Genomic DNA, 14,123 nt, shown 5'->3' with positions numbered 1-14,123 from the left:
GTCTGCCCTCACCTCATGATCAGCATTGTGGTGTCTGGATTAACCCATCAGCCTCCTAGCAGAGTCCCCTGGTTCTCAGCCACTCCACTCTTAGCAGTGGGGCTACAGTGAGATTTCTGCATGGACATACAAACAAAGTATTCAATCCACCATCCTTTCCACAGCTGATGACATAAAATGCCTATTCCGTAACACAGTTCATGAGTCCCCATGCGCCAGGAATCCTGCTTAATTCTCCTTCATGATTCTTCCTATTCCCCCACCAGGTTGGAGGACACCGTGATACCGAACGTCTTTTAATTTCTGGAATAGGCCACCCTGTTCATCCTTTTCATGTTCTTTGCTTTTCTTAGAAGTGTTGACTGGTTCACCCTTCCCCGCCCTGCAGCATGGCTCGGAGTGGTCACTTCACTGACCGTCTTTCCTACCTTTCTGGGTCCCAGTGACATTCCCCCTCAGGCGCCCTGTGTAGCAACTGTATCCATCCCGTCACATCAGTGATCATGTGTTAGGAATGTCTCTAGCATTTGTCCTTGTCGCTCTCCAGTCTGGGAGAACCGAGAGCAACGCTGGTTTCTTGTGTGCAGAGGGCTGGCACAGAGCTCTCAGTTAGCACTTATTAACGAGAGCCAGTGAATGTTCCAGTTGTGCAGACGCTTGTCTGTCTCAGTGCGTCACTGAACGCATGTGTGAAGAAAGGGTGGGGGAGCACGCACCGTGAGACCCCTGGGCCGACGGGAGACGTGTTCAGGTGGAGATCCAGGAGACAGCTGGGCGCGTGCAGGTGGGGCTGGACATAGAGACTTTTGATGGACGAGCCAAAGAAACCGCACACGATGGAGGGGGAGCCCCATGAAGGGCAGAACATGTTAGCGGTCCAAAGAGGCCATCGAGGGGTCTGTACACCTGACGGTTTTCAGATGGTCTTGAGTTAAGACACGTTTACTCAGGAAGATGTAGCATGTGAGCCAGTGAGTGGAGGGTATATATAAATTCTGAATTCCCGGAGACCTTTATTATAATTTCTCTTTAAGTGAAACAATCTCTTTTAGCTTCTGAACTAGGAATTTGTCTGTCTCTGAACACTCATTTTATTTTTTTACTTTTTAAAGAAGTCACTTAAAATGACCATCAAGGAATTAATTTTGGTGAATTTATCCAATCCAAAATATAATTATCCAAGGAATGAGTAAAGTCCATAGCCAGTGTGAATTTAAATTTCAGCTTAAATACATTTTCTATCAGTCATGTAGAGCCTCCTTACACACACACACACACATACTCAGGCACACGCACACAGAACGTCAGTCACCTTACTACCCTTTGATCGTTTTGGTGATTATAAAGCTTCTGTAATAGTGAAGGTGCATCCTTGTTCGGTTCTACACTTTACTACTCGCATTGAAGTCATTTACTGCCAAGATCTTTTCTGAGGTTAAGACACATGTTCCAGACTACTCTGAGAGTGAAATCACCACTACCCTGCTTAATTTAGTTCTGGAGCATGCCTCCTTGATTTCGAAGCGGAAGCGCTCGGGAATTACTGACTTTCAACAAAAAGGAATGGAATTCCCCAAGCGAGAGAAGCTTCTTCATTCCACAGATGAATGTTTGTTTTTACAGGCCTGAAATAAAATGGAAGTACTTTTTGTTGTTAAAGATTTTCATGTAGGAAACCGTTTGCTTTGATGACTTAAATGCTCTCTGCAGGTACGGGGGAAGCTGTGGAGGGAGGTAGTTTGTTTTCTCTCTGGAGTGCCGTGAAGAATGAATTGAATTTAGAAAATGCAGAGTGATTGTTAGACTCTCCCGACAATCTGACAGTTTTGCCGAGACGTAAAAGCCTTTAGGTGCTGCCGTTTTTTCCAAATTGTGAAAATCAAGAGTGATCTTACTTAGTTCTTGGCTTTGTGTTTCTGTCTTTCCTTTCTCCTGTTCCTCTCTTCCACTTTCCCTTCCTCCCTCACTCCACTCTGTTCTCTCTGTCCCCTATCCTTTCCTCCCAACCTCCCTTCCTTTCTTATGGTTGAAAAGCAAGCAAATCTCTCACATTTTTAATATAAAACAAAACTCTTTCCTAACCCACTTTAATGTGCTGGGACCCTGCTCTATGTATTATATCTTTTCAGATTTCAAGAGAACATCTGCATCTTTAGTAAACTGTGTATATTTGGAAATAAAATTAAGCCCTAAATAGAAGCAGTCTGCTGTAACATGATTTAAGTGTTACTGTTATATTTTATGTTCTGTAAAGCCAAACCCTGATTTGGGATGAACCTGTGGGAAAGCTAGCGAGGGGACAGACTATTTAGAATGTAGTTCATTTTCGAATGAGAGCACTAACAAGATCAGTAAGTGGTGGGTGGGGAAATACTTGGGGATGTTTGGACAGAGTGCATGGGTGGAGAATGACCCTCAAGTGTTGCAAAAACAACAAAGCCACAGACCAGAAAAGCCAGCCCCCTTTTAATCAATATAATAAACCAAGAAATGGAAGGACAAAGTTAGGAAAAGAAAGATTAAAAATTCCAAAGGAATCTCCCAAAATTAAAAAAAAAAAAACAAAAAAAACGAGAACCATTAAATTGTTCACAGTATTTCATTAAAAGCATAAAATATACAGAAATCTTTTTTCAAAAGATGTGTAAGATTTATACATTAGAAACTATTTAACAATATAATATAAATATGAAACAATGTAATAAAAGCTAAAGAAGATCTAAATAAATGGGGCAGTAAGCCATATTCATGTATTGAGATGAATATTACTGAGATGCTGTTACTGACCCTTTCAAATCTGGCTCCAGAAAGGATCCTCCTGCCTCCTTCACTCACAGCAATAGAACAGGGTTGAGCAGCTGGGCTCACAACCAAAGGGGAGCTTCTTCTTTTTTGTTAATTTAAGTAGAGTTGATTTAAAATGTTATGTTAGTTTCTGGTCTACAGCAAAGTGATTCAGTGACACATGGTTACTGATTTTAGTATTCTTTCCCACTATGGTCTATTACAGGATATTGAGTATAGTCCCCTGTGTGGAAGCTTTATTCTCTGATCAGAGGACGGAGAGGTGTGGGCAGGGCTGGTTTATGGGGATCTCTCAGTAGGAGAGGAGGAGTTGGGGGTAAGCACAGTCGCTTTGCTCACGGCTCCAATGCCAAGTGAAGATTTCTGCATGTAGCCTATCACCACTGCCATCTTGAACAAGGTGTACACCAAGAGATATAAACTAGAGTATTTATAACAACATTATCTGTAAGTATAGATGAATGATTGCTGTGGCTTGAATGTCCACCAGGAGGAAGGTGGCTAAATTGTGATATGTTTGTACAAGGCAATTCTGTGCAGCCAAACAAAGGAATGAAGGGTTGCTAAACCCATCACCTCCAAGGATGCTCGGAAATGCAGTATTAATTCTTTTATTTTATTTTATTTTTAAACTTTACATAATTGTATTAGTTTTGCCAAATATCAAAATGAATCCGCCATAATTCTTGAAAGTAAAAGCACAGAAGAATTCATACTTCAGGACTTTCGTTTCTATAAATGTCAAAAACATATGCAGCCAAGCGATATGTTGATTAGGGGCCCTCCCATACCGAGGGACTAAGCCTGCAAAGCATGGTAATCGGTAACACAAAATTCAAGACAGTGGCCAACTCTGAGAAGTAGGAACAGGGATAATTTGGGAGAAAAACACACAGAAATACCATGAATGACATTTTAAAAACTTGAGTGCATGGGACTCTATTTGTTATTTGCTCTCTCAGTGGTACATATCCATTATATATACTCTTTGATGTATCGTGTCTTATAATAAACTTAAAAATATATTAATCTCTCATCAAGGTGCTTTATTCTGATAACTTGAGATGAAGTTCTTCTAATTGTCCAGTGGGACCTTAGGTTGCAGTTCAGCCCTGGTGCTGTAATGGATGGAGAGAAATGAGAAGTGTGACTTTCATGAATTGCTGAAACACAGCACTAGTTCAGTGGCTAAGTCCTGTGCCCCTCTTTTTTGTGACTCCATAGACTGTAGCCCACCAGACTCCTTTGTCCATGGAATTTCCCAGGCAGTGATAATGAAGTGAGTTGCCACTTCCTGCCCCAAAACAAAGCACGCTATAACGTATAAACCCTCCCGTGTGTGTGTGTGTGTGTGTGTATGTGTGCGCATGCGTGTGCGTGCTAAGTCACTTTAGTCATGTCCAACTCTTTGCAACCCCATGGACTGTATTCTGCCAGGCAAGTCTGTCCATGGGATTTTCTAGGCAAGAATACTGGAGCATGTTGCCATTTCCTCCTCTAAGGGAACTTCCTGACCCAGGGATAGAACTCACATTTCCAGTTTGTCCTGCATTAGAGGTGACTTCCTTATTGCTGAGCCATCAGGGAAGCCCCATTCCCTCTCAAACAATGCCCTAAAATAAACCTGAGAAATATTAAGTGAACCTTTTCATAACCTCAATGATTTAACCCTTATGTGATGAATAATATTTTATTTGAATGTGTTAATTGATGAAACAGTTTGAATGTCATTTAAAAAAAAATGAGTAAGGACTGGGAGCAGAGAGTAAGAAACCTCTGGGGCAGTAGGTCACGCTAATGCATTTCCCTTCCATCTGTGCCCCTGGAGGATGGTGGCTGTGGACACTTTGCTGCTGAATCCTGAGCATCCAGCGTAATCGTTACTATGTCAGTTACCTTTCCTGTTTCAGGCGAACCTGGTGAAGCTTCTTCTGATGCATCAGGCAAATCCGCACCTTCTGAACTGCCACGAGGAGAAGGCTTCTGGTAAGCCATGAACATCATACCAGGCCCTTTTCTGTCTTCCTGGAGTGGCTGGCCCATCACTGCCCCAGCTACCTCGTGAGTCAGTGTCTCCGGGGACGCTCAGTGAAACGCTCCCCCCACCACGCCAGCCAAGCCTGTGTCGCTGACTCCTACACACTGCTCTGTTACGGGAGTCTATTAGAGAATAGTTACCGTTCACAGGGATCATTGCATTGTACTGCACTGCAATGTGCTTTTGAGGCTTTAAATTTTCTGGGCAGTGATTCTTGCACTGTCGCTCACTTTAAAATAGATTTTCTAAAATACATGCTTGTTCTTTAGGGTATTCTAAAATGGTAATAGTATTTTTTTCTTTCTTCACAAATATTTATATTGCAGACAATAGAGACTAGTATTACCAACCTAATTTAAAACTTTGACAATCTTAATGTTGCTTATTTTCTAATAAATACCTTTTGAAGTTTTCTAGAGTTCTTTCTGCCACTCTTAAAAACTGAGTGCTACATTAATTTTCTAATTTTTAAAAGTTGACAACAATGTTACTACCTGTAAGGTGTTTTGGTATATTAAAAAATAAAAGTTCTAAGTAACAAAGAGAAAAATCTAGTGAAAGTAACAAAATGATATAAAAATTTTGAAGGTAATAATTGATATGAATAACATAAATATGCTTATTCTTCTCATTTTTATTCCTCCAGTGACCTAAAAGCTTGTCATGCCTGAACTTTCTTATTTCATTTCAATCGCCTTGGGTGTCTCAAGGCGAAGTATGATTCCCTGAGAAACCGCCAAGTTAAGACAGAATGCTCTATTTCTTATTTTATTGGAATTAAGTATCATTGTCTAATGTTTATTCATCTTATTTGCTGAAAATAGACTGAAGACTTAACTAACCCCTGTCAGACAGCTTAATAGTTTCAAACTTCAGAATCACGTTAATATTAATGATAGGGCAGTAGTCTTACCATTACCTACAAAAATATGTGCTTGATGGTAAATATGAAAAGAGTAAATAGAAATTTGTAGCTTTTTCCATTCCTTTTCCAAACATTTTTATTGGAAATTCAAGTCACGTCCTCTGTTAACTCTAGTTCTAAGAGAAGGTGACGTTTTTCCAGGATCGTAATTCTGGCATTTCTCCCGGAGAATAGTGTATATGACTGACCTCCGACTGCAGGGACCCCTGTCTGTCACACTTTGACCTCTCAGGTCTAGTATGAACTTGCCAAAAAAGAGAGACCCAAGGCGATTGACAGGGACAGTCCCAGAGCCCCCGGAGTGACTAACCTGCTGGTCTAGGCTCGCCCCGGCCGCCGCGGACCTTGTGTCTGATGAGCCTCAGACAGTTTTGCCTGCTTTGCTCATGCAGCGTCTAGCATCCGCGTAATCCGTTTTCCATGCCATGTTGATCACAGGGGACATCGTGATGGGTGCGAAGTAGATTCTTAGTAAACACTTGCTGATTGAATGAAAATACTTCTCACACACACAAGGGACAGAGGACTTCGAGGCAGTGAGAAGCTTCAAGCAGACACAGGGCACTCGGCATCTCATGCAACTGTAAGAGCGAGGAGTTAGATAATAGTGCAAAGGACAGTGAGCTACACACCCATTTCAGCTGAGCACAGAAAAATCATTCATCACTGCTGCATTCTATTCTTGCTATTTTGTGTTCTTTGAATTTGGAATGAACACATGAAGGATTATCTAGGGGATACAAGCAGTTTGACATAGCGCTGTTTCTTGGTACAGAAATAATCTCCCGAGATGAGGGCCCTGAGCTGTCTCCTACTCATTACACAGAATGATTTAATCTAAAGCAAATGATGATCAAATCCTGGCTTAAATATCTTCTTGCAGTAGCTGAGTTACTTCACCCAGCCTGTAAAGCATGTAACTCAAGTCCATGGACACGGGAGGTTACACAGTTTAGTGGTGAGGGCCGAAAGGAGCAGCTGTGGCCATCAGGTTTCTAATTGTTAATGCCACTTTTTCTTCAGGATGTGCTGATTTTCAGTTTCAGTTGCTAACAAGCGTAAATCTGATTAATGCACATCTATAGTGCTGCCGGAGAATGTTCGGATGTCATTGTTAACGTGTGATTTGTAGGGAAATATGATTATTTTTATTTCTTATTGAAAGTGAAAACTAGGCTATGGAGAGAGACCAGACCCGCTGTTTTTTAAAGGCACAACCGAGTATTTACTTGTTCATCTGCCCGCTTAGCAGAATGCCTGTAGAACGCCTGCTGCCCGTTTCATAAGCGCCCAGTTGTTGGGAGGGTACAGCTCTTTTCCTCTCTTGACTCATATTCACCAGGATGAAGGGAGATTCTCACGGAGGAAAACCGGCTTTAAGTTCTGTCAAGCCCGGCTTCTCAGTGATTTCGCATTTTACCCGTGACCACTCCATGAGTATTATTTTTGTATTTGTTCTTTTCATTTGTAATTAAATATGCCACTCACTGATGTACCAGGGAATGGTCTTTTGCAATGGTGATGCTGCCATTGTATTCCCACCGTGGACTTTTCCTATTTTTCGTTTTGCTTCGTGTGTTGATAAGTCGTAGCATGGTAAGCGCAGCAGGGTCTTTGAAAAGGAGCGGTTTCCTGTGACGTCAGCACTCACCGGCTCCGATCGCCTCCCGGTTTCTTGCAGACGTCGCTGCGTCGGAGTTGATTGAGGAAATGCTGCTGAAGGCCGAGTCTGCCTGGGAAGGAAAACCGCAGGCGTCTCTCTGTGTTCAGACCTTGGCCCAAGAGGACCCTTATGAAGAGATCGTCCCTGACCTTCCAGTCCTTCCCAGCAAGCTGTGAGTGCCTCCTCCCCGATCACAAAGTCGTCGACCTCACTCCCGAGGACTCAGTCTTCCTCCTTGGGCATCCTCCCTAGTCACCTGTCACCTTTCAGTGAACGTTAAGCCCCTCTCGCAGCCAAAAGTTAGAGCCTGCCTATCAGTGTTTGCTGAAAGATGCTTGTGGACAGTAAATAAGTCAGGCGTGAAAACCCTCTGATTTTTAAACATTGCCATTTCAGTCCTTCATTCAGTTTGTCATCATGAGACCAGTGGTAGTATTTTTAAGTACATTCCATATTTCTAACTGAACCAATAACTATCTAACAAGAAAGCAAGAGATTTCCAGTAACTATCATCATGGCTAAATTTGCTCAAGTAGGGAATATTAATACAAATGAAGTGAAGTGAAGGTCACTCAGTCATGTCTGACTCTTTGTGACCCCATGGACTATATAGTCCATGGAATTCTCCAGGCCAGAATCCTGGAGTGGGCAGCCTTTGCCTTCTCTGGGGGATCTTCCTGACCCAGGGATCAAACCCAAGTCTCCCACATTACAGGTGGATTCTTTACCAGATGAGCCACAAGGGAAGCCCTGGAATACTGGAGTGGATAACCTGTCCCTTCTCCCGGGATCTTCATGACCCAGGAATCAAAGCAGGGTCTCCTGCATTGCAGGCAGATTCTTTACCAACTAAGCTATGAGGGAATTAATACAAATAGTCACTGTTTTCTGTCTTAAGTATAAAACTAATGATTTCTTACTATCTAAAGTATGTCCTAAAGACTGACACATGCTATAAACAAGGGGAAACTTAAAAAATATTGTGCTAAGTGAAGAAAGTCAGACACAGGAGGCCACATAGTGTATTGCTGAATTTATAATGAAATGCCTGGGATTAGCAAATGCACCAAGACAGAAGGTACATTAGTAGTTGGATGAGCAGGGTGAGGGAAAAATGGGAAGTAACTCTGAATGGATATGGGGTTTCTTTAGGGAAATGATGGAAATTTTCTGGAAGTAGATGAGATGGTTACACGCATTTGTGAATGTGCTAAAAAGCACTGACTTGTACTCCATGAAAGTGTGAATTTTGTGCTATGTATTTTATATCTCAGTAAGATACATGCACGAGGAAAAAATATTTCAGACTAAAGCAAAAATCTGCTGCATACAATCAGTGGGACCTTGAGGAAGGTGCTTCCCATCTCCGAATCTGTTTTGTCAGGTGGTGGAGATTAAGTCTAATGTTAAGACTTTCTTTGGGGATAAAATCAAAAATTATATTGAAGAGCAACTCAAGTAAGATATTTTGTAAAGTTTCTTTTATCATTCGTGATTTTATCTTTGTAGTGTTAGAAATAAATATGAACTGGAATAAACAGACAGGATGAAAATAACTAGGTATAGTTATGTTAAATTCTTAATTTCTATAGTTGACTTTCAGACCTTGTTTTAGTGTGGGAAGGGAAAATGTGGACATCTGAAGTCTCCTTGGGCAAACTTTGGGAGATAGTGAGGGACAGGGAAGCCTGGTGTGCTGCAGTCCATGGGGTCCCAAAGAGTCAGACACGACTGAGCAGCTGAACAAAAACAACAACCCCAGCTATAAAGAAGCCCACAAACATTATGAATGAGAACACTTTCTTTAAAGCTGGCAAATGCGTGTATTTTTTAGAGAAAAAATAAGACTAGCTGTTGATTTTTAGCACAGTTTCACAGTGGTGATTGATTTGGGCAACAATTTACTGAGCTACGTTGGGACATTTTCAAGTAGAGGCCATGTATGAAGTGAATCAGACAATTGACATGATTGACAGGAAACAGAAATGTATTTCTTTAAAAATCTCTTAGGCGTCATTTACAAAGCAGCATTTCTCTCCTAACCACTAATAGGGTGGAAGTCAGTGGTTACAACACCCAGTGTTTGGGGAGGGTTTGGGTCTCTATCTTCTCTCCTCACTGTTGCTGAGATCTTCTGCAAGCTCCCCTCCTTTTTTTCCCTTTTCCTTATTTTTCCCAGGACAGATCAGGGCATATTCATTGATAGGAGAAGCATAGAGTTATAAAGAACTTAAAATGTCTTCTCTCCTCCATATAGTCTACAGTTTTTCTTCTATAATTTTTTCTTCTCCCACTTTTTATCTCTAGTCCTCATTATGAAGATTTAACAAATAAAACCTCATCTGAATTACAGTTGCCCATCTTTCTTCATCATTTAACCCCCCAGCTTCCTATTTCCTTTTAAAAAATTAATTTATTTTAATTGGAGGCTAATTACTTTACAATATTGTGGTGGTTTTTGCCATGCATCGACATGAATCAGCCACGGGTGTACATGCGTCCCCTGCTCCAAAGCCCCCCTCCCACCTCCCTCCCCATCCCATCCCTCTGGGTTGTCCCAGTGCACCAGCTTTGAGAGCCCTGTTTCATGCATCAGACTTGGACTGGTCATCTATTTCACATATGGTAATATACATGTTTCAATGCTATTCTCTCAAATCATTGTGCCCTCACCTTCTCCCAGAGTCTGGAAGTCTGTTCTTTATGTTTGTGTTTATTTTACTGTCTTGCACATAGGGTTGTCATTACCATCTTTCTAAATTCCATATAAATATGTTAATATACTGTATTGGTGTTTTTCTTTCTGACTTACTTCACTCTGTATAATAGGCTCCAGTTTTATCCACCTCATTAGAACTGACTCAAATGTGTTCTTTTTAATAGCTTGAGTAATATTCCATTGTGTTTATGTACCAAAACTTTCTTATCCATTCTTCTGCCAATAAACATCTAGCTCGCCTCCGTGTCCTGGCTATTATAAACAGTGCTGCAATGAACACTGGGGTACAGGTGTCTCTTTCAATTCTGATTTCCTCAGTGTGTATGCCCAGCAGTGGGATTGCTGGGTCATATGGCAATTCTATTTCCAGGTTTTTTAAGGAATCTCCACACTATTGTCCATAGTGGCAATAATAGTTTGGATTCCCACCAACACACCCTCTCCAGCATTTATTGTTTATAAACTTTTTTGATAGCAGCCATTCTGACCAGCATGAAATGGTACTTTACTGTGATTTTGATTTGCATTTCTCTGATAATGAGTGATGTTGAGCATCTTTTCATGTGTTTTTTAGCCATCTGTGTATCTTCTTTGGAGAAATGTCTGTTTAGTTCTTTGGCCCATTTTTTGATTGGGTCATTTATTTTTCTGGTATTGAGCTGCATGAGCTGCTTGTATGTTTTTGAGATTAATTTTCTGTCAGTTGTTTCATTTACTATTATTTTCTCTCATTCTGAAGGTTGTCTTTTCACCTTGCTTATAGTTTCCTTCATTGTGCAAAAGCTTTTAATTAGGTCCCATTGGTTTATTTTTGCTTTTATTTCCATTACTCTGGGAGGTGGATCATAGAGGATCCTGCTATGATTTCTGAGCAAGCAAGTGCGTGTTCTGCCTATGTTTTCCTCAGAATTTTATAGTTTCTGGTCTTACATTTATATCTTTAATCCATTTTGAGTTTATTTTTGTGTATGGTGTTATAAAGGGTTCTAGTTTCATTCTTCTACAGGTGGTTGACCAGGTTTCCCAGCATCACTTGTTAAAGAGATTGTCTTGTATATTCTTGCCTCCTTTATCAAAAATAAGGTATCCATAGGTGTGTGGATTAATCTCTGTGCTTTCTGTTTTATTCCATTGATCTATATTTCTGTCTTTGTGCCAGTACCATACTGTCTTGATGACTGTAGCTTTGCAGGATAGTCTGGAGTCAGGCAGGTTGACTCCTCCAGTTCCATTCTTCTTTCTCAAGATTGCTTTGGCTATTTGAGGTTTTTTGTGTTTCCACACAAATTGTGAAATTATTTGTTCTAATTCTGTGAAAAATACCTTTGGTAGCTTGATAGGGATTGCATTGAATCTATAGATTGCTTTGGATAGTATACTCACTTTCACTATATTGATTCTTCTGATCCATGAACATGGTATACTTATCCATCTATTTGTCTCGTCTTTGACCTCTTTCATCAGTGTTTTATAGTTTTCTATATATAGGTCTTTTGTTTGCTTAGGTAAATTTATTCCTACGTATTTTATTCTTTTTGTTGCAATAGTGAATGGATTGTTTCCTTAATTTCTCTTTCTGTTTTCTCATTGTTAGTGTACAGGAATGCAAGGGATTTCTGTGTATTAATTTTGTATCCTGCAACTTTATTCATTGATTAGCTCTAGTAATTTTTTGGTGGTGTGTGTAGGGTTTTCTATGTAGAGGATCATCTGCAAGCAATGAGAGTTTTACTTCTTTTCCAATCTGAATTCCTTTCATTTCTTTTACTTCTCTGATTGCTGTGCCTAAAATTTCCAAAACTGTGTTGAATAGTAGTGGTGAAAGTGGGCACCCTTGTCTTGTTCCTGACTTTAGAGGAAATGTTCTCAATTTTTTGCCACTGAAGATAATGCTTGCTGTGGGTTCATTATAGATGGCTTTTATTTTGTTGAGGTATGTTCCTTCTTTGCCTGCTTTCTGGAGAGTTTTTATCATAAATGGGTGTTTAATTTTGCAAAGGCTTTCTCTGCATCTATTGAGATAATCATATCTCAAATTGAAATTTATCTCAATTTGTTAATGTGCTGTATCACATTGATTGATTTGCAAATATTGAAGCATCCTTGCTTCCTTTGGATAAAGCCCACTTAGTCATGATGTATGATCTTTTTAGTATGTTGTTGGATTCTGTTTGCTAGAATTTTGTTGAGGCTGCCATCACCCTAATACCAAAACCAGACAAAGAAAGAAAACTACCTTTTGCCTTCAGGGGAAAGGTAAAATGAACAAGCCAACTTAGCAACACAAAAGGAAATAGGATCTTTGCATCTATGTTCACCAGTGATGTTGGCCTGTAGTTTTCTTCGTCTGGTTTTGGTATTAGGGTGATGGCAGCCTCAACAAAATTCTTGCTCACGGTCCTTGCCATCTTCTATGAAATCGCTTTCCAAACGGAGATGCCCATAGCATTAGAACAAGACGGGGCCACTGTTTTCCATCTGTCCACTGTCTTATCCACCCAACCCTTTGACCTGGTTCACTCTGAGCATCTAAAATCCAATGATGCAATTTCAGGATAAGGATGGGAGCTTTGAGCCAGCCTAGCCTCTGTTCCTTGTTGGTAAACATACTGATACACTAGGATGATAATGTGCCCTTGCTCCATGGAAAGAGGGCACAGGACCTGAGTTTAGGGCCCTCCAAGACCTTACCGTGTGTGTCTGTTTATCTTGGTCTGTATACTTCATGTTGAAACTCCCAAAAAGTTGGTTTGGGATGTTATGGGAAAACCCAAATGAAGTTTGTAGCCATGCAGTTTTAAGTATAAGGCTTTCTTGAGTCATTCCAGGGAATCATCTAACCTGAGACAGTTTGAAGGAACACCTGAAATTGTAGCTAGTTGGCTCCAAAGTGCAGGTGGCCTGGGAATGCCCAGACCTGTGGCTGACATGCGAAGTGGGACTGACTTGCTGAGGACGGCGTCCTTACCTTGGGGGTTCATGCTGACTCTAGGTGGTCCATTTGTATCAGAAACACACTGTAGTACAACACAGGATGATGCGGGTGGCCCGTGTCTTGTGAGCTTCTTCTTGATGACTAAGGGACTGTGTAACTCTTGAGGTATTCAGAAACTCCCTTCGTAATGCACAGCACTTCTGGATTCAACTTACTTTAAGAGACTTTTTTAAAGTTTCTTTGGTGATAATTGTTGAGAACTCCTTTAAGGTGAATGAGACTATTCTCAGATGAATGTCTTCAGATCAGATCAGATCAGATCAGTTGCTCAGTCGTGTCTGACTCTTTGCCACCCCATGAATCGCCCCGGCCTCCCTGTCCATCACCAGCTCCTGGACTTCACTGAGACTCACGTCCATCGAGTCAATGATGCCATCCAGCCATCTCATCCTCTGTCGTCCCCCTTCTCCTCCTGCCCCCAATCCCTCCCAGCATCAGAGTCTTTTCCAATGAGTCAACTCTTCACATGAGGTGGCTATAGTACTGGAGTTTCAGCTTTAGCATCATTCCTTCCAAAGAAATCCCAGGGCTGATCTCCTTCAGAATGGACTGGTTGGATCTCCTTGCAGTCCAAGGGACTCTCAAGAGTCTTCTCCAACACCACAGTTCAAAAGCATCAATTCTTTGGTGCCCAGCCTTCTTCACAGTCCAACTCTCACATCCATACATGACCACAGGAAAAACCATAGCCTTGACTAGACGAACCTTTGTTGGCAAAGTAATGTCTCTGCTTTTCAATATGCTATCTAGGTTGGTCATAACTTTTCTTCCAAGGAGTAAACATCTTTTAATTTCATGGCTTCAGTCACCATCTACAGTGATTTTGGAACCCAGAAAAATAAAGTTTGACACTGTTTCCACTGTTTCCCCATCTATTTGCCATGAAGTGATGGGACCAGATGCCATGATCTTTGTTTTCTGAATGTTGAGCTTTAAGCCAACTTTTTCACTCTCCTCTTTCACTTTCATCAAGAGGCT

At 41.0% G+C, this 14,123-nt stretch overlaps 1 protein-coding gene across 1 annotated transcript in view; it reads left to right on the top strand.

Annotated features, from left to right (window-relative positions):
• The window catches only part of MYO16 (myosin XVI), a 322,068-nt gene that overhangs the window by 93,557 nt on the left and 214,388 nt on the right, over positions 1–14,123 (top strand). Inside the window, exons 7-8 of the mRNA XM_010831550.1 lie at positions 4,716–4,791; positions 7,450–7,603. Coding sequence (XP_010829852.1) covers positions 4,716–4,791; positions 7,450–7,603 — 230 coding nt within the window. The remainder of the gene's footprint in view (positions 1–4,715; positions 4,792–7,449; positions 7,604–14,123) is intronic.

Source organism: Bison bison, unplaced genomic scaffold, assembly GCF_000754665.1.
Source record: "Bison bison bison isolate TAMUID 2011002044 unplaced genomic scaffold, Bison_UMD1.0 scf7180017864527, whole genome shotgun sequence".
Taxonomy (NCBI): Eukaryota; Metazoa; Chordata; class Mammalia; order Artiodactyla; family Bovidae; genus Bison; species Bison bison.
This window is presented reverse-complemented; position numbering and strand designations above follow the sequence as displayed.